General features: G+C 42.0%; 2 protein-coding genes, 1 long non-coding RNA gene and 1 pseudogene across 3 annotated transcripts in view; 2 read left to right on the forward strand and 2 right to left on the reverse strand.

Annotated features, from left to right (window-relative positions):
• Window positions 1-908: 908 nt before the first annotated feature.
• Window positions 909-5,503, reverse strand: and2 (actinodin2). Its single transcript, XM_014034137.1, has 6 exons — window positions 5,418-5,503; window positions 4,892-4,995; window positions 3,419-3,463; window positions 3,048-3,211; window positions 1,892-2,788; window positions 909-1,719 (listed from the first exon to the last, which is right to left on the reverse strand). The coding sequence occupies exons 2-6, from the start codon at window positions 4,959-4,961 to the stop codon at window positions 1,327-1,329; spliced, it is 1,569 nt and encodes a 522-aa protein (XP_013889591.1). The 5' UTR covers window positions 4,962-4,995; window positions 5,418-5,503; the 3' UTR covers window positions 909-1,326.
• Window positions 5,504-8,175: 2,672 nt separating this feature from the next.
• LOC106536809 (uncharacterized) lies at window positions 8,176-10,180 on the forward strand (annotated as a pseudogene).
• Window positions 10,181-19,230: 9,050 nt separating this feature from the next.
• On the reverse strand, window positions 19,231-20,811 carry apoda.1 (apolipoprotein Da, duplicate 1). Its single transcript, XM_014034136.1, has 5 exons — window positions 20,735-20,811; window positions 20,510-20,644; window positions 19,874-19,995; window positions 19,670-19,755; window positions 19,231-19,588 (listed from the first exon to the last, which is right to left on the reverse strand). The coding sequence occupies exons 2-5, from the start codon at window positions 20,642-20,644 to the stop codon at window positions 19,353-19,355; spliced, it is 579 nt and encodes a 192-aa protein (XP_013889590.1). The 5' UTR covers window positions 20,735-20,811; the 3' UTR covers window positions 19,231-19,352.
• A 2,977-nt stretch (window positions 20,812-23,788) lies between these two features.
• LOC106536811 (uncharacterized) overlaps window positions 23,789-24,228 on the forward strand; it is a 2,103-nt gene continuing 1,663 nt past the window's right edge. Inside the window, exon 1 of the long non-coding RNA XR_001312579.1 lies at window positions 23,789-24,007. This is a non-coding gene — a long non-coding RNA (uncharacterized LOC106536811). The remainder of the gene's footprint in view (window positions 24,008-24,228) is intronic.

The raw sequence follows: 24,228 nt of genomic DNA on the forward strand, positions 1-24,228 counted from the left end.
ATATCGTATCGTGACCCCTCTGTCATGATATGTATCGTATCGCCAAATTCTTGCCAATACACAGCCCTATTTAGTAGTATAGTATGTATGGCACCAGGTACATACAAGTATGTATTAGATATATTATGTATATGGTAGGTACCAGGTACATTCCAGGTATAGAATTTTCCCAGAAGGTATCACGTAGGTATCACGTACCTTCCAAGTATAGTATGTATACCATAAGTACCAGGTATGTAAAAGTTGTATCTTGTAGGCAACAGGTTGGTACAGGGTACTTATAAGGTATAGGATTTACCCAGAAGGTACCAGTTACCTCCCAGGTATGGTATGTGTACAGTAGGTACCAGTTACATACCAGGTATAGTATGTATCCAGCAGGTATCAGGTACATGATATACCCAGTAGGTGCCAGTTATATGCAAAGTATAGTATGTATTCAGTAGATACCAGGTCTGTAGTACCTACCAGGTAAGTACTGAGCTGTTTTATGTATTTTCACACAAAAACTTATATCAAAGCTGGAGCCAACAGGCAACTGAATAGTTGAGAAAATAAACGCAGTTACTTTAGTTTTTAATTCTGTTTTGCGTCATTTTGCTCTTTTTTAATGTTTTGTTCTTATGTCCTCAAACCCAAAATTTCAACGCCTCAAAACTCTTCAGCATTCTTCTCTTAAATATTTGGGAGGATTGCAAAACACAACAACGTTGTATGAATTGTGCAGCAATAAGCTGCTTGAATTCTGTTGAAGTGCAAACTGGTGAAAGCCCGACACTGAATGCCAGCTGGCACAAGAACGGGCTGTTTGTTAGTTACAACAGCTGGAGACTGATGCTCAGAAATTACAGCTTCAGAAAAAAAACCTCACTCTTCGATTCAAAAGATTTAGTCTATACTGTGACAACGGCTTTTATCATTTTATTTCTTCACCTGCTGAACAGATGCTTCTGTGAAATGTCTGCGTACAGATGGTTTAGCTTCTGGAAATAAAGTCCAATTGGTCTTTTTTTATTTAGAACTTTGTAAAATCCAAACAGATGAAGCTGTAATAGGTGTAAACAAAGAAATACATTTCAGATAATCTACAACAAAAAAGAACATCTTGCCCACTAACACAGTTTACAACTAACCCTATTCTATTAAGTATCTATACATTGAAATATTTTACGAAAGTACAAACCTTTAGATTTTCTAATCTATGTTGCTAATTTGAAACTGATTTATTTTGAAAGCAGTTGACAATGCTGTGAAAGGTTGTTTAAGCCCATAAGAACAACACAAAGGCATTTCAGTTTGGAACAATTGTGCAGCAGGTGTTGAAATTTATTTGTGCTGGCTCATGAAGCCCTGGAGGAATTCTTCAAAGTGTGGGATGGTGGCTTCCTTTGCTGCCTTTTTTTCATCCGCAATGGGCTCATCAGCTGAGGCGGACTCTGAGACGGGCTCTGAGGCGGGTCTGTTGTGACGCAAACGGCAGTTGTAGTCATACTCGGGGTCGCAGTCAGGATCGGGAAGGATAACGCCGTCCTCGCTGGACTTCAAGGCTTGAATGTTGGGGGGTGAGGTAAACTTGGAACACTTGGGGTCATATGGATGGCAGAAGGGTGTAGATGGAGCCTCAGGGTCAGACTTGACTGGGGTGCAGTCTTTGTCATAGCTCACAAAGCAGTCGTAGCCCTCCTTGGTCTTGCCACGGACACCGAGCTGGTAGCGGACCTGGTTGATTGAATTATTTGCGTGTTTGGTCAAGTAAAAGCATTATTAAACACAAATTTCACATTACTTAATAAACCAAATGCTAGGAATATTAAAACAGTTCAATAAGTAGGACTATACAGAACTAATAAAAGAATGAAACTATTCAAACTGACAAACTTCAGATTCAGACCTGGTGCTCGGGGAGCTGTGGAGGGGGCCTGCGCAGGGCAGCAGCTGCTGCCAGAATGCAGTATGGATTGGTGCGAGGGTCACAGGTCAGAGGAGCAGCAGCAGGACCTGGCTCACCCTTAGGGGTGTACTCCACTATGGGTTTGGTGAAGCTAGCAAGCCTGGTGGCTGTCAGGGGGTTGCAGCCTTTGTCAAAGAGCGGGCTGCATTGCTGCACTCTAGGTGCCTCCCCTACCGCCAGCGGAGCAGGAGCAGCATTGGTCCCACACAGAGGATCCACAGCCGGGTCACAGCTGGGGTACAAGCGGTGATAGAAGCCAGTGGGCGCCTTCTGAACTAGAGGGGGCATGCAGTAGGGGTCTTTGGGATCACAGTGGAGAGCAGCATAGGATGGAGTCGGACCAAGGACTGGGCGGTACCCAAATGCTGATCTGAGGTGATACTGCAGGCATTCCACATCATCAGGGCGACAGATCCTGAGGAGCTCATTCCTCTGCTCAGCATTCAAGAAGGGCTCCAGGACGGGGGCGTAGTAGTAGGACCCAGTGGTGCTCTTCATGGGCATGGGTTGGAAGGGGCTGAGGACGGGAGCCGGCACCTTGGCTGGAGCTAGCTCTGGCTTCGCGGCAGCAGCCTTAGAACCGAGGGGGTAGGTGGTGCAGTAGGGGTCAATGTAGGGGTTGCACATCCTAATGGCACCAGACCTAATGGAAGCAGGCATGGCCACAGAAGCTTTTGGCTTGCTGGTAGACTCGGATATGCATTCTGGATCATCAGAATCGGCACAGGTTCTGTAGATTTCACTAAGATGTTTGAGGTAATGATTGAAGCTGGGCCCTTCCTCAGACCTGTGCTTGTTTTGCAAATAGGCCAGGTACAGACGATCAAGGTCCTCCACCTGAAATATATAATGAAGAGGGGCTTAAACTGAAGAATTCTGATCCAAACAGACCACTTAAGCTTATGCTTTACATTTAAGATGTGGCTTTTAACGGTCCAGTTAAAAATCCTCTGTGCAAATACATGCTCCTTTCCCCCTTTTTTTCCCCCTGTCTAAACAGTAAAACATTAGACTAAAATCTTAGAAAATGCATTCAGGGATTCATTATTGTGACGGGGGCGAAATGAAAAATGAATGCGAAACAAGCTGCACTCACTCCCTCCTGGTTGTGCGAGTCCATAAAGTACTTGTACCATCCCCAGAAGTCAGGCACACGTTGGAACTGGGGCATGGCCAAGACGGGGACGTTCCTTCTGTTGCGAACCAGCTTTTTCAAGTTGGCCACAGCCCCGGCTTTCATATCATCAGACGCTGCAGCCCCTGTGGGGAGTTGGGAAAGTTAAAGTTAACTGAAGTTTGTGTGATCGGTGCCAGAATCCTCACTGCAAGTGAGACTGAACAGATTTCATCTCTCGAAGAAGCACACTCAGACTTCAGATATTTGTAGTTACAAGCAGAGTCAACACATTTTTTTAATTTTGTCTGTACATAATATTAGGGATAATATTTTTGCTGACAAACTCTCACCTTCCTCCTGCCTGTTCTGCTCCAAAGGAATGGCCCACAGAAAGTCTGTAAAAACCACATGCAGGAGCCACATTAGCAGCAGCAACGTTTTGTTAACATGAACCAGATGTTGAGCTTTCCCTCATCATCAGGGAAACTGCTGAGCAACTAATAAGGCTCTTGGTGAAAGAAACGGCAGGTGCTGGAGCTGTGACGCTCTGAAACAAGCAGCATCCTGCAGAATAGACCCTCCCCCGGCTCCTTCATCCCCCCATGCCTCCACGCAGCCTCGAGCATTTTTGTATATCTTTACTGTAGCTTTGAACTGTAGCCTGGTGGAGTTTATGCCACTTCTGGGGGCCTCCTCAGAGTTAACCTATAAAACTACAAAGTAGCAGGCCCTCACACAAACCAATTACCAATAAGGGTGGGGGTGGGGGGCTTTAGTTAGTTTCCGCAGAGGTTTATGATAATAAGAAAACAGCCAAGTCAGCTGATTATCGTGGAAACATCCGGTCATTCAGATTTAGGAATGTGGAAAACTTCCAAGAGCAAAGATTGATGCCTTTTTGTATCAACCTAAATTTTCGGCGCACTAAAGAGCATCATCACAACAAGCTGCTTTACTGCTGCAAAGACTAGGGTAACGATGTCTTTACAGCACTGGCAAAGCATAATGTGCCACTGTCCCGGAGCGGACCGCTGCCAGGCCCAGGTTCCCTTAAAGCATGGTCATCATTTATTTTAAGACAAAGAAAAGCAGCAAAACATTTTCTAACAAAATCTGCTAGCTGTTTGTCTGAAACTCCTTTTAATTAAAAAAAAAAGCCTCGCTGACTTTATGTTTTGTTGTTGTTGGACTAATTACAAAAATTCTAATTAACAAATCTCCTGCATTAATTACATTTTAATAAGAAATAAAAAGACTTTTGTTTTTGAAGAAATGCAGAAATGTAATACTGAGTGCCCTTCGCTGTCACTAATTTACACAGAAAATTCAAATTTTCCTGTAGAATATTCAGACTATAGACTGACAATGGACTTTTCTACGTAGTTTAATTAAATTGTTCTAAAAGTAGCAACAGCTTTGAATGCAATGCAGAGAATAAAAACCCAGTCAAGAGGATTTAAGGGACCATAATTTCTAATTTAAAGTCAGTAAATTGTTTTAAAGAACTATAGATTTGTTGCAACAACTATGCAGATTTTTTTTTTTTTTTTTTTTTGGGAAAAAGAAATTTCGTATAAGCAAAGAAAATCAACAAAAACTGCTTTATTTTTTTATGTTTCAAATAAATAGTTTGAGGGTGTCACGAGATACAGTGAAAGTCCTTTTTTCTAAAAAAAAATAGCTCTTTCGCTGATTTCTTTATTTTTTCATCTTATGCTGAAATATTTTTAATGCTACAGTTTGTTTAAACTCTACAGCACATAAGTTCTAAGTGACAGAAACTAAAATCAAAGATCTGTTTAAATGTGTTTAAAACACCTCACCTGTTAAAAAAATCACCAGCAGGAATCCTGTGTGGATCAGGGAAAGAGATGGCCGTCCAGAACGTCCCATTTTCTGTTTTTTATTACCCTTCTTCCTATAAGAACTGAGAGTAAAACAATAATCAGAATATCTGCAGGAAAAACATCTGGCAATATTATAATGCAGCTCGACTGATTGATCTTCATCTTTTCTGTTTCGTGGAGAGATTTTCAGCTAATTGTTAGATATGGAAATCCTTAATTAGACAATACATTCAGAGGAAAATGAGCAGCTGATGCCAAGACAATTGAAAGGATTGAGGACAAGCTGTAATGGAGCTTTTGATGGAGAGAAATAAGGCTTTGATTGTGAACAAGAATAAACTCAACCATCCAACAGCTAAAAGCTTCAGATTTCCTCATGTTGCTGCACAGATGGCTGCTGAACTACTGCCACTTCTACAGTCACATCTTATTTCTTTTCAAACTTAAAGCAGGTGAAATGCAAGCAGCCTCTCTGAAAATTAACAGTATCACCAGTTCTTACCTGCAAGGAGTTTGTGGCCTCCTGTGATCGACTCTGGATTCAGCAGCTCTGTTGGGAGGGAGGGGAGGTCTGAACACTTCAGTGCTTCACTCCCCTGCATGGGACAAACACACAGGGAAACATTTTTAAGGAGCCCCACTCCACCCCACCTCCTTGATCATTAAAAATATAAAGGCATGTCATGCACACCTTGCATACTGTTAGGCGCTCCAGGATTGGCTCCTGTACGACCAAATATTCAGCACCCTGAGGACGAACCTTCAACGAGCTGCTGCACCGAGGTTCTGTCCTCATGGGTCTGGAATTTGTTTGTGATTTGCAGCCTGACATGAGATGATAGTTTGGGATTTTAAAGTAATAAAAAGCACGTTGTGATGCAGCTGGAAGGACTGTGTGCCGAACTCTGAAGTGATGTTGATTTAATTGTAAAAAGGAAAAGACACGGAGTTATTTCAGGTATTCTTGGCACGTTCCTAAAGACGCAGCAGCAGCCGTAAACAAGAGTAACATCCTCTGCTGCTGAGAAGAACAGTTCACAGCTCTGTTTCTACTGCCGCTTCTTCTTCTCAACAGTTCAGGCGTTTTGAAGTGAGGTTTCTACACATTAGACCCCAGAAATACAGGCTAACACCAGGAGCTTGAAGAAAACAGCTTAAAACGTTAAGAAAGAAAGCTAACTGTCGCAGCAGCAAAGATTATAAATTAACAAAACTTGAGGAGACTCAAAGGGGACGTGAAGGAGACCCAAGATCAGAGGAGCAGTAACTGACTGACTGAGCAGAGAGGGACAGAACTAAACACAAAGATCACACAACAAAGAAAGCATGAAAAAAATAAACCAAAACACAAATACTGACCTGAGGATGTATTTCAATGCTTCAGTTAGTATCTTGCCTGCAGTAGGCCTCAGTTAGGATGTAAGTTTGTAGGAAAAAAAACAGTTTCAACAATTAAAACAACTTAAGCCTCAAAGACTTTCCACCACATCACAGTCTATCATAAAATAATGAGTTAAATTACCTGAAGCACTTTATATCTTTAAAATATATATATGGACCAATTTTTTTCTTTTGGAAGTAAAGAAAACTACTACAATCTGCTTTAACCCCCGCAAAAAATGTGCAAAATCACAGTCATTTCCAGGAAAATATAATCATTGTTCTTATTTAAAAGCATTGCTAGAAGCATTGCATGATGAAATATTGAAGAAACAGAAAATAAATAAAGAAGATAGGCTGTTCCCTTTCAGTCAATTCACTCGGTACAACACATCATGTATGGGAAACCACGCCCCTGCATGTCCTGGCTGAAGCCACCTCTAATCACGCCTTTAGGCAGGTGACGTGATGACAACAGATGTCAGGCTCCGCCTGCACATATATGTATATACTGTCGCCATCACAGTCACTCCTTAGTTTTATTGCTCTTCACCTCACAAGAATACCTACCTCTTCCAACCTAGCTAGTTAGCTGCTGCTAATTAGCTTTGTTTGTTCGAAGGTTCTCAGATTTAGTTTAATGGCTTTTGTTGGTGTCAGCTGCAGCTGCCTACTGGTAACTGTGTCTGCCCGCGGAGCGCTAACTTTGAGAAACCTTTCTTACCTCGACGTAAGAGAGAATTTTGTGGTTCGGGATGAGCACAAAATTACTCAAGAAGAAGCAGAAGTCTTCAGTTTGCCCCGTCCCCAGGGGTGCGGCTTCTCGCTTCACGAAAAGGACCAGCAGGAGGCTTGCCCGGTCTGTTTGGGGATCGTCCACGCTCGTAGGGTGTTGGCGGAACCCGAAGCGTGTGCATTTTGTCGCCTGCTTCGACGCTCAGCCCTGGAGAGACGGGTTAAGTTCCAACAAGGAGGAGCCCTCAGTCGAAGTCCCCGCTTTCAGCTGGGCAGACCAAGTGGAATATATGGAGGGGGTTAGCTGACGGAGAGGAGGAGGCCTCCCAGTTTCATCTGGACCTCCACCACGGAGGGGAGGACCTGCTGGATATCGGCCAGGATGTGCATGATTTGTCGGAAGACAACAATGAACGCTGTCTGAGTCCAGAAGCCCCCGCTGCTACGGGGGGCAAACCAGGAGGACACGTCTTTTCTCTCTTTGTGTCGTCGCGCGGCTCAGAAACTGGAGGTGGAATGGCCTGCTCCCCCTCCTGCACAAAAGCCGTCGCGGTTCGCTGGATTTTTTCTCCCCACTGAACTGACCACGGTGAAAAAACGTCTTCCCATGTTCCCAGACTTTGTCTCTGAGCTGACGTCCTGCTGGACCAAACCTCTGTCCACCCACGTCACAGTGTCCGGTTATGGACTGTATTTGGATTTGGAAGGAGCTGAAAAAGCTGGACTGGTGAACATATCTCCCATGGAGCCGTCCCTGGCAGCGTATTTGGCCCCGTCTCACAACCATGGTGTGAGCGGAACCACCACGCTCCCTTCCAAGCCCTGTAGATTTTCTGCTGCGCAGCTTGAAAAAATCTACAAGGCTCAGGCCACCACCGCTCGCGGTCTGAACTCCATCAGCATGCTCCAGACTTACCAGGCTATGGCTCTGGCGGAGCTCGGAGCCCAGGTACTGGCCGAGAGTCCTCTGCTGCCTCTCTCAAATGATATCAGACTCACCGCGGACTACATCCTCTGTGCGTCCCGCGGCGTAGCGCTCTCCCTGGGCAGAGGGATGGCTTCAACCGTGGTGGTGCAGAGACATTTGTGGTTGACACTCTAATGTCCCCGACAGAGACCGGGCCACATACCTGGATGAACCAGTTATGGCGGCTGGGTTATTCGGTCAGTCTCTCGACATTATTCACGTGAATTTCGAGCTGAGGAAGAAGCAGGCAGAAGCTCTGCGCTGCAATTTCCCCAGATGGGACTCGAGACCCAAGACCAGCACACAGAAGCCGGCCGCACAGCTGCCTCCGGCAAAGAAAACGGTGCTGCCTGGGAGCCTAGGCACCCAGCCACCGCAGCTTCATAACCACGGCCAACCACGGCCAACCCCACCCCCCCCACCCCGTTGCGACCGTGGATTTAACAGACGCTTACTTCCATGTAGCGATTCACCCGGACCACGGAAATTTCTGAGGTTTGCGTTCAAAGGCCTAGGCTACGAATACCTGGTGCTGCCATTCGGTCTGTCGCTGGCACCCCGCACCTTTTCAAAATGTGTCGAAGTGGCGCTATCTCCTCTCAGGGAGAAAGGAGTTTGCCTGTTAGCGTACCTAGATGACTGGGCTCTGATAGCCAGCTCCAAGGAGCAGGCAACAGAGCATCTGTCTCAGGTTCTGTCGTACATTCAGGCTCTGTGTTTTTCTGTAAATTTTCAGAAAAGCTTATTGACTCAGAGTCAGCAGTTTTCTTTCCTCGGGTTAGAAATATGCTCCCTGTTGGGGAGAGCGTGTCTCTCAGAAAACAGCGTAGCTGCGTTTCTCCGCTGCCTCACTCAGTTTCAACTGGGACGCAAACTGCGTTTTCAGACCATTCTGCAACTGTTAGGCATGATGGCTTCTATGATCGTAGTAGTACCACTCGGGCTGCTAAAAATGCGCCGGTTTCAGCCTTGGTCCCGCTCTCACCGGCTGTGTGCATTACGTCACCGCCACATAAAGCTAACGATAACTGCCTCATGCATGAAGGCTCTCAGTCCTTGGAGGGAACCCGGCCTGCTATGCCGAGGCTCACAGATAGGGAGAGTGTCCTTTCGCAAAGTGATATCCACAGACACCTCCCTGGTAGGGTGGGGGGCTCTGTGCAATGGTGCGGCAGTGAGGGGGTTTGGACTCTGAAGCAGTCCAGACTCCACATAAACTGCCTGGAATTGTTAGCGGTTCTGTTAGCACTGAAACAATTCTGTCCAGTTCTGCAGAACCAACATGTTCTGATCAGAACAGACAACACAACTGTAGTGTCATATATAAACAGACAGGGGAATGCTGACTCTTCCCCTGTTGGAACTATCTCACACTCTCTTGCAGTGGTGCAGCATGCATTTCCTGCCTATCACAGCCACTCGCGTTCCTGGGAGACTGAATCTGGGCCCAGATCTACTCTCCGGGGGCAGACCTATGGTGAGGGAGTGGAGGCTGCATCCCTCAGTGGTGGACCAGATTTGGACCATGTTTGGCAGGGCAGCAGTGGATCTCTTTGCCACAGGGGCCAACACCCACTGCCCTCTGTTCTTTTCCATAACGGATCAGAGCGCCCCACTGGGGGTGGATGCTCTAGCCCACCCGTGGCCCAATGTACTGCTGTATGCATTTCCTCTAGTGGAGATGATACTGCCTGTACTAGAGAGGGTACGCAGACAGGGTCTGTCTCTGATTCTGGTGGCGCCCCATTGGCCAGTGAAGTCTTGGTATGCCAAGATAATCAGCCTGCTGGCAGCTCAGCCCTGGCAACTTCCTCTTCGCCAAGATCTCCTCTCTCAGGCGGGGGGTGGGGGGGTATTTCACCCACACCCAGAGTTGTGGAGGCTGCACGCCTACCTGCTGAAAGGTCCTGCTTGCTAGCCAGGGGCCTTCCCCCGGCAGTGGTGGCAACTATCCAGAACGCGAGAGCGCCCTCCACTAGAGGTTTATATACCTACAAGTGGCACGCTTTTGAGCAGTGGTGTGAGGTTAGGCACATTGTCCCGTTTCAGTGCTCTATGGTGGATGTTTTAACATTCCTTCAGGAGCTGCTGGATAAAGGTCTGGCTTTTTCCACAATTAAAGTCTACTTGGCAGCTATCTCTGCTTGCCATGTGGGTTTTGATGGAGTTACGCCAGGTGCTCATACCCTAGCAGTGCGTTTTCTGAAGGGGGTCCATAGGCTGCGGCCTGTTATTAAACCCAGTATTCCTACCTGGGATATTACTGTGGTGCTCGAGGCTCTCTGTGACCCCCCTTTTGAGCCACTGGAGTCTGTGGATTTGAAGTTCCTTTCATATAAAGTTGTGTTGCTATTGGCACTAACAACTGTTAAACGGGTCGGGGATCTCCATGCTCTGTCTGTGAATCCCTCCTGTATTCAGTTTTCACCTGATGGCTCCAAGGTGGTTCTGCATCCAAACTCAGCGTATCTCCCTAAGGTGATACCTTCTAACTACAGCCATGTCTGTTGAGCTTTCTAGTTTTTATCCTCCCCTTTTGCATCTGAGGAACAGAGGAGGTTACATTCTTTGTGTCCTCTACGTGCACTGCGTATTTACATTGATCGCACACAGGAGGTAAGGTCATGATCAGCTTTTTGTGTGTATTGCTAACCCACTCAAGGGCAGGGCTCTGTCCAGACAGAGACTCTCCCACTGGATTGTGGAGGCTATCTCTTTAGCTTACAGCAGCAGGGGTCTCCCAGTCCCATCTGGTGAGAGAGCTCACTCCACCAGGGGTGTAGCAGCATCCTGGACCCTATTTAAAGGGGTACCTGTGAGTGACATCTGTGCTGCGGCCAGCTGGTCTTCACCGCACACATTTGTTCAATTTTATCGCTTAGATGTGACAGCCCCTTCGGTGGCTCACTCTGTGRTCTCCGCTGGGTCTGAAGTGCTGCACTAGCATGTTAATATGACCCAAGTTTGGTGTTGCTCTGCGGGGCGTTTATATACTGTATGTCCCATACATGATGTGTTGTACCGAGTGAATTCACTGAAAGGGAATGTAATGTTATGCATATAACTACTGTTCCCTGAAGGAAAGGAACGAGGTACAACACATGGTGGCCCTGCTGCACAGCTGGACTCGGTGAAGAGCAGTTACCGAACTAAGGAGTGACTGTGATGGCGACAGTATACTGTATATATGTGCAGGCGAAGCCAGACATCTGTCGTCATCACGTCATCTGCCTAAAGGTGTGATTAGAGGTGGCTTCAGCCAGGACACGCAGGGGTGTGGTTTCCCATACATGATGTGTTGTACCTCGTTCCTTTCCTTCAGGGAACAGTAGTTATATGCATAACATTATGTTTCTGTGGGACACCCACTCCTTTGTGGTGGAAAATCTTGGGAAATCCCCTTCTTTTAGGACTTCTGMGGGGTTACTTCCCATCACTGTCTCTGGGCTTTTATTTAACCAGAAATCGATCCGTAGATGTTTGCTTCTGCCTTCGAAACATCTCTAAAATATGTGTAAACCTGATCACTGTACAGATTTATGTTGCGTGAGATGTCATTGATTGGTTGGGTTTGTGCTTACTTATTGGATGGTGCTGGAGATGAGGTTCACCACAGGAGACAGGGTGGCATAAACACTTTTTATAATCTGGTTTGGTTTTGACCATTTAAATTCACATAATGAAAAATTAATCTGTGTGAATCTTCTAACAAAACCAAAAAAAAAAAATTCTCCCTGAACTCTCAAACTGAGATGGTTCATGTCTGCTGCAGGTAAGACATTGATCACTCAACCCCACTTAAACACGTTTCTGCAAAAATTTACTGCAAAGTATCAAGATGATTTCTACCATAAACTCCGCGTTACATCAGATTATTGAACAAATAAAAGAACATGACTTCATCTCACCTCAGTGATTACAAATTTACATTCAAGCAGCTGCTTCACACAAAAAACTGAGAATTATTTTAAACCTATAGGGCGATCAGTTTGCAGCCATTTACTGCATTTTTGTTTTAACTAGAAAAGAAACAAATCTAAACTTCTGTAGCCTGAACAGACCAAGGATTTTAGGTTCCACACTTTAAAAAAAAAGTCCTTCCAGTAAAACAGTCTGCCTTCTTGCACATACATCTTTAATGAGGAGCAACATAAAGGAGAGTTGAGTCATCAGGAGTGGTACGTTTCATACAGAGGGCGTCTAATGAAGCTGCTGCTGTGGAAGGCTGAGGAGCAGCAGCTCAGCTTGTTCTGTACATGATGCCACGTGGAGCCTGCAGTCTGTGTCAGTGGAGCAAACACAGAGCTGTGAAGCTATGGAAACTGGAAAAAAAAAAACATGATGAGAAAGATCAAACAGAGCGAGCAGCCTCCAAGGGTACGAGAGCTCTTAAAAACATTCCAACTCACACATTTGTCTTTGGGTGGTCCCAACAATTTTCACCCATTTTTAATAATTTTTCCCCCTTATCCTTCCATCATGTCTGTTTGTAACTTTAGCTGTTTTCAGCTGAAATTACAAAAAATGTAGACAGATTGCCCAGTTGTGCAACACGTATCAGGAACTACCCTGTAAGACTAGTAATTACACTGTAAGTACAAAAAAACTATCTGGTAAGTAGAAATAACTATCATTTAACTAGGAACTACCCTGTAAGTATTACAAAACTATCCTCTAGGTATAAGTAACAATCCTTTAAGTACTAGGAACTACCCTGTAAGTACTAGGATCTACCCTGTAAGTGTAATAAACTACCCTGTAAGTATTACAAAACTATCCTCTAGGTATAAGGAACAATCCGTTAAGTTCTAGAAATTGCACTGTAAGTACTAGGAACTATCTTGTAAGTATCAGGAACAATTATTTGAGTACTAGGAACAACCCTGGTAAGTACTAGTAATTACACTGTAAGTACTAAAATCTATCCTGTAAGTAGAAATAATGATCGTTTAACTAGGAACTACCCTGTAAGTATTACAAAACTATCCTCTAGGTATAAGGAACAATCCTTTAAGTACTAGAAATTGCACTGTAAGTACTAGGAACTATCCTTTAAGTATCAGAAAAAATTCTTTGAGTACTAGGAACAACCCTGGTAAGTACTAGTGATTACACTGTAAGTACTAAAAACTATCCTGTCAGTCGAAATAATGATCATTTAACTAGGAACTACCTTGTAAGTATTAAAAACTATCCTTTAGGTAGAAATAATGATCCTTTAAGTACTAGGAACTACCTTATATGTATTAAGAACTACTCTGTAAGTATTAAAAACTATCCTATAAGTATAAGGAACAATCCTTCAAGTACTAGGAACCACCCTTTAAGTTCTAGGAACAACCCTGTATCAGGAGCTAACCTGTAAGTACTAGAAATTACACTGTTAGTACTAGAAACTACCCTGGAAGTGCTAAAAAAAACCTATCCTGTAAGTATCAGGAACAATTTTTGACTACTACCCTGGATAAACTTGTAAGTACTAGGTACGTATGTACCCTGTTAGAATAGACATGTACCTAGTAAGTTTCAACCAGGATAGGTACCAGCTTTGTACTTGGTGCAGGTGAGTATCATGTATGTACTCGGTACATATCAAACTGTTTTCTGTTATTATTCTTTGTTTCTGACTTGCTGGAGGTGCTGACTTGGTTTCACTCTGGCAGGTAAATATAAATGCTGTGAAGAATGTGATATGGTTGGTACGTTACTCTTTTTCTTTATATCGACACAAACGCAGTCATCTGGATTCTAATCTGGTTGTATTACTGTGGTGCAAATAGAACATTCATTTTAACGACGTAGTTTTGTTTTCATTGTTCTGAAACTACATCTCCCACAGAGACGTTCCTTTTGTTTCCTGCAGGTCTGAGCAGCAGTTTCACAGATAGTTTGGTCTTAATTCTACAGATGTCAGCTCAGTTTGTGGGAAAATTACTTTAATTTCTTTTCTGTTTTGCAGAAAAACACATTTTAGTGTTGGAAGAATAGTCTCATTCATAGGTGGACAACTAAAATCTGGGCTTTTTAAACTGACTTCACGAGAAACTGCAAATGGGTTGATGTCTCTAGAATTACTTCTCATTTGTAATGCTGTCATGTGTAATACTTACATTTTAATAGTAATTCTGTTGATATTTTAGCAGATGTTTTACTTGTTCTTACTGAAAATTGCAGAAATGAGAGGGAAAACACAGAGAAGAAAACAAAATGTGTTTACTGAGCATTGTTTGCCACAGCTGTTTCCTAAATGTTGTTGTTTTTTTTTTCATTTGCTTGGCAGCTTGTTTCCGAGGACACGTGTCCTTCAGAGACCATATGACTAACAATGACTCAGCCTTGGCAATTTACACATTTCTGAATTAACAAGGCCGAAAACAAACTCTTCAGCTGCAAACCCTAATGCCATCAGGAAATATTGGCTTTTTTTTTTTCAGTGCATGAAAATCACAAATAACCAGCAAAGATCGTGCATAATCCATGTTAACTTTAATGTTTGACATTATTTTTTTATAAACTCTCAGCTTTATAAAGCTTTTGTTGAGTTAGTGTTATAGATGTTTGCTGAATTGTTTTATTCCAGCCTGCATAGTTCAGGTTAAGGTACAGCGGAGAAGGACAATAATTAATAATACTTTGGTTTTTTTTATAAAACTGTAGGAAATTTCTGTGCTGACAGCTCAGGATGTTTTTACGTTTTGCTGAATCTGTGCAGCCAGATTTAAAAAGGCTGCAGTTTGCATTTTGTGTTCTCCGTAAGCTTCTCATCACTTTTTAAACTTTGCTGAACTGTAAATAAAAGCACATACAGGAAAAACTTTATACATGACCTCGAAATTCAGATTTTCACTCACTTTAAGCACTCATATTTTGAAGTTATACTGATAACAGAAAATATATTGGAGTTCTGAAAACGTTCAGGTCACAACATTATTTAATTATTACTTTTTTTCCTTGGGTTAAAAAAGTCTTTATGTCTCTGTTGTGGAATATTTAGACCCAGGACCGCAGGGAGGAACGAGGAGCTCAAAAAAGAAATAAAACTTAATTTAACCTACAAGGAATGCGCAGTGTGAGTAACGGCCAAAAGACTAAAATAATCGGAGCTGATGAAAGAAATGGCTGCAGCTGTGAACGGTGAAACAGGGAGCAGGTGTAGATGGCAGGACTGAGGAGTAAAAGGAACAAACTGAACACCAGAAAACACAGAAACTAACCTTTAATAAAACTTTTTAAATAAAAAACTGAAAATACGGTTGATAAAGGAACTTAAAAATAAACATCTAAACCTTGTAAAAAAATTTAATTCAGATGCTGTTTTTAATCCTGAGCAAAACCATAAGTACAAATTTCCTGATGCTACAAGAGTCTGAACAAGTTGAAACTAAAGCGCGCAGGACGCACGTGGCTCTTATTCCCTATTACAGAAAAAAGTGAAGCCATCGTTTATTTCACGCCATCTGCAGAACGTCTGAAAGCGCGTCTGTGCAGAACATTTACAGTATAATTACACTACGAACAGGTGTTCTCCAGCAAACTGATACCTGCAGCTCATAACTGCAGAGTATCGAATCTCTGGGATTTTAAGAATTTCACGACATCTGGAGAGGCGGAAGATGTTTTTAAACAGAAAAACTCAAACTTGCGCCGCTGTGGAAGAAAATGATATGTCATTGGATGTGTAAATGGTTGGTTTGCTGCCCACAAAGTATGTAGAGGAGGTGGAGGAAACATGCAAACACCACTCATCATTTTGCTGAGGATGACTTTGCCAATAAATCCAGTCAAATTCAGTTACTGGAAAAATTAAAAAAAAAATTCTTCAAGGAATGCATTATGATTGGCTGCCATTCATCATCTGTGTTAAGCTTTGTGAGCAATCTTGTGTAGAGTTTATATTGTGAATGACTCTCAGCTCCTACCATGTCAAATTTTGACTCAGTACATGTAAAATTGACTGAGTTAGAGCCATTTCTGTGTCGTACGGGGTGGTTCAGCTGTAGCGACCATCTTGAATTGAATTTACTCCAAAAGTTAAGGAGTTGCAGATGGAACTTTATTGATTACTTCCTGAAAGTTTGATTAAAGTTCATCCAGTGATACATGAGATATTTTGCTAACAGACAAACTAAATTGACTTGAAATTTAAAGCAAGGTCCTACATAAGCTCAAGTACTTCCACACCAGTTCGTAGGTCATCATCAGTAAAAGTGATAAAGTTTTATTTGTGTTTTTTGTTTGTGTTTTTTTTTTATGATTCAACTCATCTATGGAACAAAAAATGGGTCTGGGTTTATTCTGAGAGCCAGAAATCCTCCTCACAGATTGGTTCTGCAGGTCGGCAGGCCCAAGGTGGTAAAAAGATGCAGACATGCATCTGTGAGGTCAAAGGTCAACAGAAAGACTGTACAAACATCCTGGAGAATAAGAGGGACGTGCAACGGTTCTGTAAATGGCCTTTGACCCTCAGCTCCAGGAAAGATTAGTCATCCTTTTTTTTTTTTATAGTGAGTCCTCCAGTCCTGAGAGTTCTGCGTGTCCTTTCGGGGGAAAAAGGAAGGGATGAAGGTGTGTGACACCATACATTCAGTCTGGTCACAAATTTTTAGTAACAGCACTATTTCCAGTAAAGTGAGAAAGCTCGGTAATTTCCGTGTTTTCTCATCTTTATCTCGTCCCAGTTTTAACTTCAAACCCTCGTGCAGAACAGGGACGTGTCAACATGTCAACTGCTCTGTTTGCTCGGCATTTAACCATTGATTCAGATTTTAAAAGGAGCTTATTTAAAAAGCATTTTTAGTGCTCAGAGTGTGTTGAGATGACTCTCAGCTCAAAATTTGTAATCATGTTTGTGTAAGGTAGAATCACTGCAGTAACCATCTTAAATCAGGTCGATTCTAAAGAAATTAGGTTATTTTGCTAACAGTATTTCCTTTTAAGAATGACTTTCTGTCTGACTTGAAAAAAGCAGAATTTCTTTTGACATATTTAAATCCTACAGAAAGAATAAAACTGATCACGTGGTCAAATTGGATTAAAATATTGCTGTTGAAAGCGCGTTTTTCTTTAAATGAAATGCGGTGAAATCGCCCTGATTTTTCTATTTAATAAGCCGGATAAACAAAAAGCTCCCCGGAGCCTCGGGGAGACACAGAATCCAATAAAGTTATTTGTCGCCTGGATTTTTCATAACAGAAGTGAGGCCGAACTGCCGAAGCCGCTTAGCTGTGCGAGCGTGGAGGAGCCGAGCCTTTTCTGCCTCTGATTGTTTCAAATAATGAACGTTTAAAACCTCCTGGGAGCCGTGAGACCGGTTAAAGCAGGAACAAAGCCCGTCCACAGAGCTCCCCGCTGGGCCCGCTGCGTGGAATCTGTGTCACACGTGGCGTGAAGCCGTGGCTGCCTTTTTTTTTTTTTTTTTTTTTTTGTAGCACGGCCTCGGGACAGAGATCACACTCCAGCGTGGAGCAATGGTTTATAAAAAATAAGCGGGCCGGGCGGTTTGAGTGTTTCGGGGGCCAGTAAACAGACTTCCTGCTGAGGAACCAGCAGAGCTCTGACGCCCGGGAGCTAATCGGCGTCTGCTAATGGATTCAATCTGCTCTGACTGACAAGCTCCTCTCTGAAGAGTCGTCTTCATTTCCGCTCAGCTGGAAGAAATATTCAACGTTTATAAAAGCTGGGAAAAAAAAGAGATGAATCAAACTCTCGTTAACCTGAGTTAATGTTGAGTTTAAACCCTGCAAGGCCTCGTGGGCAGAAGGGTTGAACCGAATGTACCACTCCTTTGGATACAGCTGCTTTTTTTGTTTATGTGGAGGTTTGCGTGTTTGTTCTTCCAGCCAAACAAAACGTGTCAGCTTCTTTGTGTAGAAGTCCGAAGTCCAAAGAACCTGACTTCAAAGAGAAGCTGACAGGTCTGTGCAGAATACAAAGCAACCAGCAGGTCTGACTCGGCTCAGGTGACAGCAGTGAGAGGGAGGAAAGCACTGAAAATACTGGATACACCCAGAACCAGCAGGTTCTGAAGACTCGGTTCAAAAAGGTGCCGTTTAGAATCAGATATTCATCATGAAACAGACATTGGGAAGTAGTTTTGTTTTCTTTTATAACAGTGTAGTAATAAAAAAAACTGCGTGCAGAGAGTTGTTGTGTTTTCTATCAGAGCTGAGGGCAGTCGGCTCCATCAGCGGCGCTCTGCTTCCCCCACCCTGCAGGACGGGAACCCTGCAGCTCCGAGCAACAGAACCAGCTGGGACAGCTAGTACACTTTTTATTTATAGTATGTAACAAACAGACAAGAAAAGACAGCTTTTTAATTGTTTATTTCATTGTTTATTAAAAGCTAAAACTATAAATCAATTTTGCCAAAAGCAAAAAACCAACAAGGGCTTTTGCACTTGACTTTGTGCAACTGTTAGCAAAATATCTCATGCGCCTGTGGACGGATTTTAATGAAACTCTCAGGAAGTAATAAATGGATGTACATCTGCAGCTGATTAATGTTTATGGTCGACCTAATTCAAGATGGCCGCTCCAGCTAATTGATCTTTACCAAGATATTGGACTAAAATCTGTTGTCTTAGAGATGGTTAGAATATGAGGTTTCTGTGTTGTTTGGGTTTATATTGTGAGACAGGAAAACAAATAGAAACAGGTTTTTGAATCAGCCTGCAGATCCAACTCCTCAGCACCTGCAGGACCTCTGACAGTTCATCTTCAGCTTTATGTTGAACAATGAACACAGACACGGTTTTATAGAACAGGGTTTTCTGCAGACATGCAGGGAAAAACAATGCTCTTTGTTTTGCAGATGTTTTCTCCAGGCAGGTGCAAGAAATCATTGCTGCTACTTTCATAACAAAACACTGAAATCTGAAAATTCACTTCCTTATCTTATTCTGTTCAACCATAAATAATAAACAATAACCTGTTATTCCATGAGTTTTAGATTATATGAGAAATGATGGAGATGTAATCAGAGTATGTGTTGTGGATGACTCTCAGCTACTACCACACCAACTTTTAGGTCAATGTCTGTAAAATTGACTGAGTTGCATTTTTTTCTGTGTTTGCTGAGGTTGATGTTCTGTGGCGGCCATCTTGAATTAGATTAACTCCAAAAGTTAATCAATTGTAGACACTAATCTGTGTTTATTTCCTGAGAGTTTCATACAAATCAGGGACTAATTAAAGCAAAACTATTACAGAGCTGTGTTACATAAAAAAACAGACATGGAATTTTATAATCAGTGTATTGATGTTTAAATATAAAAACAAACATTTATAAATGTTCAGTTAGTTTCACACGACAAAGCTTACATCCATCATCAAAAATCAAGCTATAACGTCAGCCGCTCAGAGGGTTTTATCACAGTCCTGCTGCCTGCTGGGGGTCATTCTGGTCACATCTATGTTGTTGTAGGCGAAGACGTTCAGGGCCCTCTCAATGGTGGAGTCCGGCAGGCTCCGGGTCCGGCCCAGGATCCAGGCAAAGTCCACGTGGAAGAGCCTGAGGACGTCTGTGCAGGAGTACACCAGGGCGAAGTTCACGTAGTCGGTGGACAGGATCCAGTACGGAGAGTACGGGAGGACTGGGTGAAGGAGACGTGAGTGGACATCAGATCTTTATTGTAGCACACGGAGGGCGAGAGAGGAAGAGAGAGAGAACTCACCATAGGAATAACTTATTCCCAGTTTAGCTGGATTCTTTGGATCCACTACGATTCCAGTCCCTTCGATTTTCCTCACCTCTCCTTTTCTGTCTCGGCCACACACACACACACACACACAGACACACACATCATGTGACATCACAGTGACTGCACACCAACCTTCACCTCCACGTCGGCACAAACAGCTCTCAGGTGACAACTCACAGGATTTCAGAGCTGACCACTCGAATGGAGGTGTCGGTCCTGAAGGTGAAGTTGGTTTCGATGCAGCGGCCCTTCTCAAACTGGGCCGGCAGTTTGGCGATTTCAAACCATCTCCCCATGAACTGAGACAAGACGATAAATAAACCCACAGAGCAGAACGAGTTCTGTGAAGCTGAGTGGCTCTCATTTATTAAACCCTGTTGATCACTGAAGCAGAGTCACTGTTTAAAGATCCATCAGTCATATTAATAAAGCATTAACAACAACTTAAAAAAAGGAGACTTTAATTAAGAAGTGATAATTAGAAAACTGATAATGCGACACAAGATTAAGTTTCACATTTAACTTGTATACAAAACTGAAACTAACAGACTAATCTTTCTAATAACCTGCTTTTTTCACTTTATTATATTTTTATCATTGTAGGTAATGTGTGTTATTTATTAAAACAGCACTTCATGCACACAAATAATCAATTTTTCCACATTAAATCATTGATCACATGCACATAAGGATTAATTTTACATTCTTTTAAGTAAATTAAGTGAACATCTGCCTGAAGATTCTCTTTTAAAAAAGGATCTGAATATTTTCTCTACACCAAAACTTTCCTGAAAGAGACAGTCTCGTTATTACCTGTTGAAGGCTGAACCCGGTTTGGACTTCTGGTTCTGAACACGGACCCCAGTGAGGAACCTGAGCCCTGAGGACTGGGAGGGCGAGCACAGAAACCAGACCCCAAAAAACCCTCATGGTACCGACAGGTCTCATCTGTGGAAAGACGTGCGTTCCTCTAACGTTACATCTTTAATTTCCTTCAACACAAACGTGACGTTTAAACAGAAAAACAGAGAGCCTCACCCTCGTCTCCTGCTGCTTCTCTCAGTCCAGCTTCAGGGTCCGACTGAGAGACGCTGCAGCTCACAGTCAATACGAGTCTTTGTCTTAAGTTTGATTTCAGACGCAAAGTTTCTTATTAGCAAATCGGAGTCACGGGTGAAATTCCTGCAGAAATGTTGTAAAACAAACCAGATTCAGGTGGGTGGGGATGTTGTTTACACTGTTTTTATTTAATCACTGACTAAACAGTATGGCAGAAAATAAAATTAAATAAAAAAATCCTAACTAAAATTGATCTGATGATCAAGCTATGATCTGGCAGACTTGGTGTTTGCCTTTCATTGAATGGAAAACTTAACCCCAAACCTACAGCTTAACTTACATTCAGAGTAATTATTGAGAGAATTATCAGAACACAGGGAATGTTTTTCAACCAAAAAACCTTCAGCTTCATGCGAAATCAGTCAAACTGCTGCCCGCTTCGAGACAAAGCGCCTCCCGGCTACAAACAAGTCCAACTTGAAGACGAGAAGAGATCAAAAGGCTCAATTTTCAGCTCAAACACTCGACGGAGGAACGACTTGTTAGCTGCAGACGGATCAAAGTCCGGTTAAAGCAAAGCGCTTTCTCTGAGGGTGGAGGCGACGAGCTCATCTGGTCAGAAAATCAAGGAAGAAGAAAAAAGAAATCCAACAGAGCTGCAGAATAAAGAGAAAGAATCAAAAGAGAGAAGGTGACGCAGAATTGTTCAAATAAGCTGAAGTTTTTAAGGGCTTCTTGGTTTCAGCTTCTTTTAATAACAGAACTGCTTTGAAACAAAAAGCCTATTTTACTTCTACTTTTTGAACTCATGTTGTTTACTCAAGTAAAAGTATCATCAGTGACATTTTTCAAAAGCAAAGAAGTCAATACTAAAAAAACTGTTTTGTAAAATACTGACTGTGATCTGTTATAATGTGTTTAATGGAGGGAATTTATGGCAAATGATAAACAGTGATTGTCAGTTGATGTTTTAACAAGCTGCTTTTCCCTACTAACGATGTCTAAATGGTTCACTAAGTGATGTCAACTGTCCACTGTTCTAGCCAGCTATACAAATGTAACAGAATGATTAACAATGGATAGATATATAAAGTTTCATTTTATCAATAAATTACATTATTTCATATATTTTACATTTAACCTGTTATGCTCTCATGTGATCCTCAAGACAGAACAACTTCATTCAAGGATTCAAGGAGACTTTACTGTCATTCGCATCACATGTGGTACATGGGGTGGAACGAAATTTGTTCTCTCACAGTCCAGTTACACGCATTAGCAATTTACAAAATACGGACACAACGGATACAAATAGAATAAAATTGGAATGGAGTAAAGTAAAAATAGGTAGATAAAATATATATATATACAAAATATAGGAGATATAGGGGAAAAGGACGTTGGGAGTAGCAGCAGATTATTGCATATGTAATTGTCCTTGTGAAGTGTCAGTGCAGGGTGGAGTTGGGAAATAATACGTTCACACTGCAGGCCTAATATCACTTTTTTTTTTCCAGTGGTGTATCACATTATCATCAAAACGTGACTTAAGTATGAACCGTAGCAGCTCAGAGACGAAAAAAATAAAGTTCAGAGGCGACCCGGTTAAATTTAAAAAGCAATAATCCGGATCACCCAACACTAGACATTTTAAGTGCATGCTGGGAAAAGGGAAAAAGACAGACAAGTAGTTTTGGGTGGGTGATTCAAGAGGAAACCGAGAAATATCAAATACATAATCTAACAATAAGTCCAATGTTACCGCTGTCAGTAATACCACCCTGGATTCTACCAGAAGCTACAGCTGATTTGACATTAATGGAAAAGAAAAGAGATACATCAAACATTTTCAACTCACATACAGTGCAGGATTATATTATCAGTACATTCAAATATATACAGATGCTTCAAAAGTAACAGAGAAAAAAGGAGTTGCATTTATAATACCAGAATTTCTAATAAAAGTAGGTAAAAGAATCACTGACAATCTATCAGTTTATACAGGAGAAATGATTGCAGTATTATTAGCCATACAGTGAGTAGAAGAAGAAGAAGAAGAAGAAGAAGAACAAGAACAAGAACAACAAGAAGAACAAGAACAAGAAGAAGAAAAACCTATAAAATACATAATCTGTTCAGACTCAAATTCAGTTTTAATGAGTATAAAAAAAATCACTCAGACAGCAGGCCATCATTTTACTAGAAATTAATCATACATTATTCAGAATACAAAGGATGGGATTAAATGTTGTTTTTCTTTGGGTACCAGCACATACTGTATAGTGGTAAAAGGAAATGAAAAAGCAGATAAAATGGCAAAGAAAGCAGTTCAAAGTGACATAAACATTATAATTAAGACAAGTAAATCTGAAGCAAGAAGCATAATTAAAGAAAGACTGAAGAAAGAGTGGCAGAAGAGATGGGAGAGAGATAACAAAGGGAGGTGGTTTTATAAGATCCAAAGGGTGGTAGGAGAAACGAGATCTGGAAAAAGGAGCTGAAAAGAAGAAAGAGTGATAATAAGGTTGAGATTTGGACATACAGGACTTAATTATACACTTTTTGCAATACAAAAACATAATACAGGAAATGTGGTTACTGTGGACAAAATGAAACCATAGAACATGTTATGAAAGTATGTCAGAAGTACAAACAAGAGAGACAATTTATGATAAGACAGTTCAGAAACATTAAGAAAAGAATTGACAGATACATTACAAAGGAATTTAGGGAGCAAACATAAAAAACATGATACAATGTTTGAAAAAGACAAAATTGTTTAACAGAATTTGAGTTTGATAGTAATATTTTTAGTATTAATTATTTGTTTGTTTATTTTTTATTTAATTTTTTCTTTTCTTTAAATAGATAGCTTTGAAAATGTGAAAAGAAATACAATAATAGTAGTAGAGTAGGATATAAGTAGTGAAACCATCTTCAACCACACTGAATACCAGTAGGTGGCGGTAATGCACACCTTCAGTTCATTGACAACCGCCATTAAACACAACAACAAGAAGAAGAAGAGGCGACCCGGTTACTTGACCCGGTGAGCAAAGGGAGTCGTCCCTGTTTTGAGGAAGTAGCCACACATGCTATTTGTTAGCTTGTGTGATTCGGCAGTTCTTGTGCAATCCCAAGCGATTCAATTATCTGACCTGTTTGTTAGGTCCAGCGTTCACATTTAATCTTGCCTCTTGATGGATTCTCCGGCGCAGCGTTTTATTTTTGGAGCGGAGCTTCGAGCGGAAGGTAGGGCCTTTGTGACCATTTCACCTGCTGTTTTCTGTTTTTGCTCATAACTTCCTCAGTGGTCAAGATATCGCCATGAAATTTTAGGAAAAGATTCCCATTCTGGTTTTGTAGGAAGCATCTTGTATCCTAAAAAACTAATAAAACTTAACAATATGTGAGAAATACAGACATTGTTCAAATGAGATTATTAGTTGTGTTACTGTTTTTGTGTATTTGAC

The sequence above is a fragment of the Austrofundulus limnaeus genome, unplaced genomic scaffold (genome assembly GCF_001266775.1).
Source record: "Austrofundulus limnaeus strain Quisiro unplaced genomic scaffold, Austrofundulus_limnaeus-1.0 Scaffold1984, whole genome shotgun sequence".
NCBI lineage: Eukaryota > Metazoa > Chordata > Actinopteri > Cyprinodontiformes > Rivulidae > Austrofundulus > Austrofundulus limnaeus.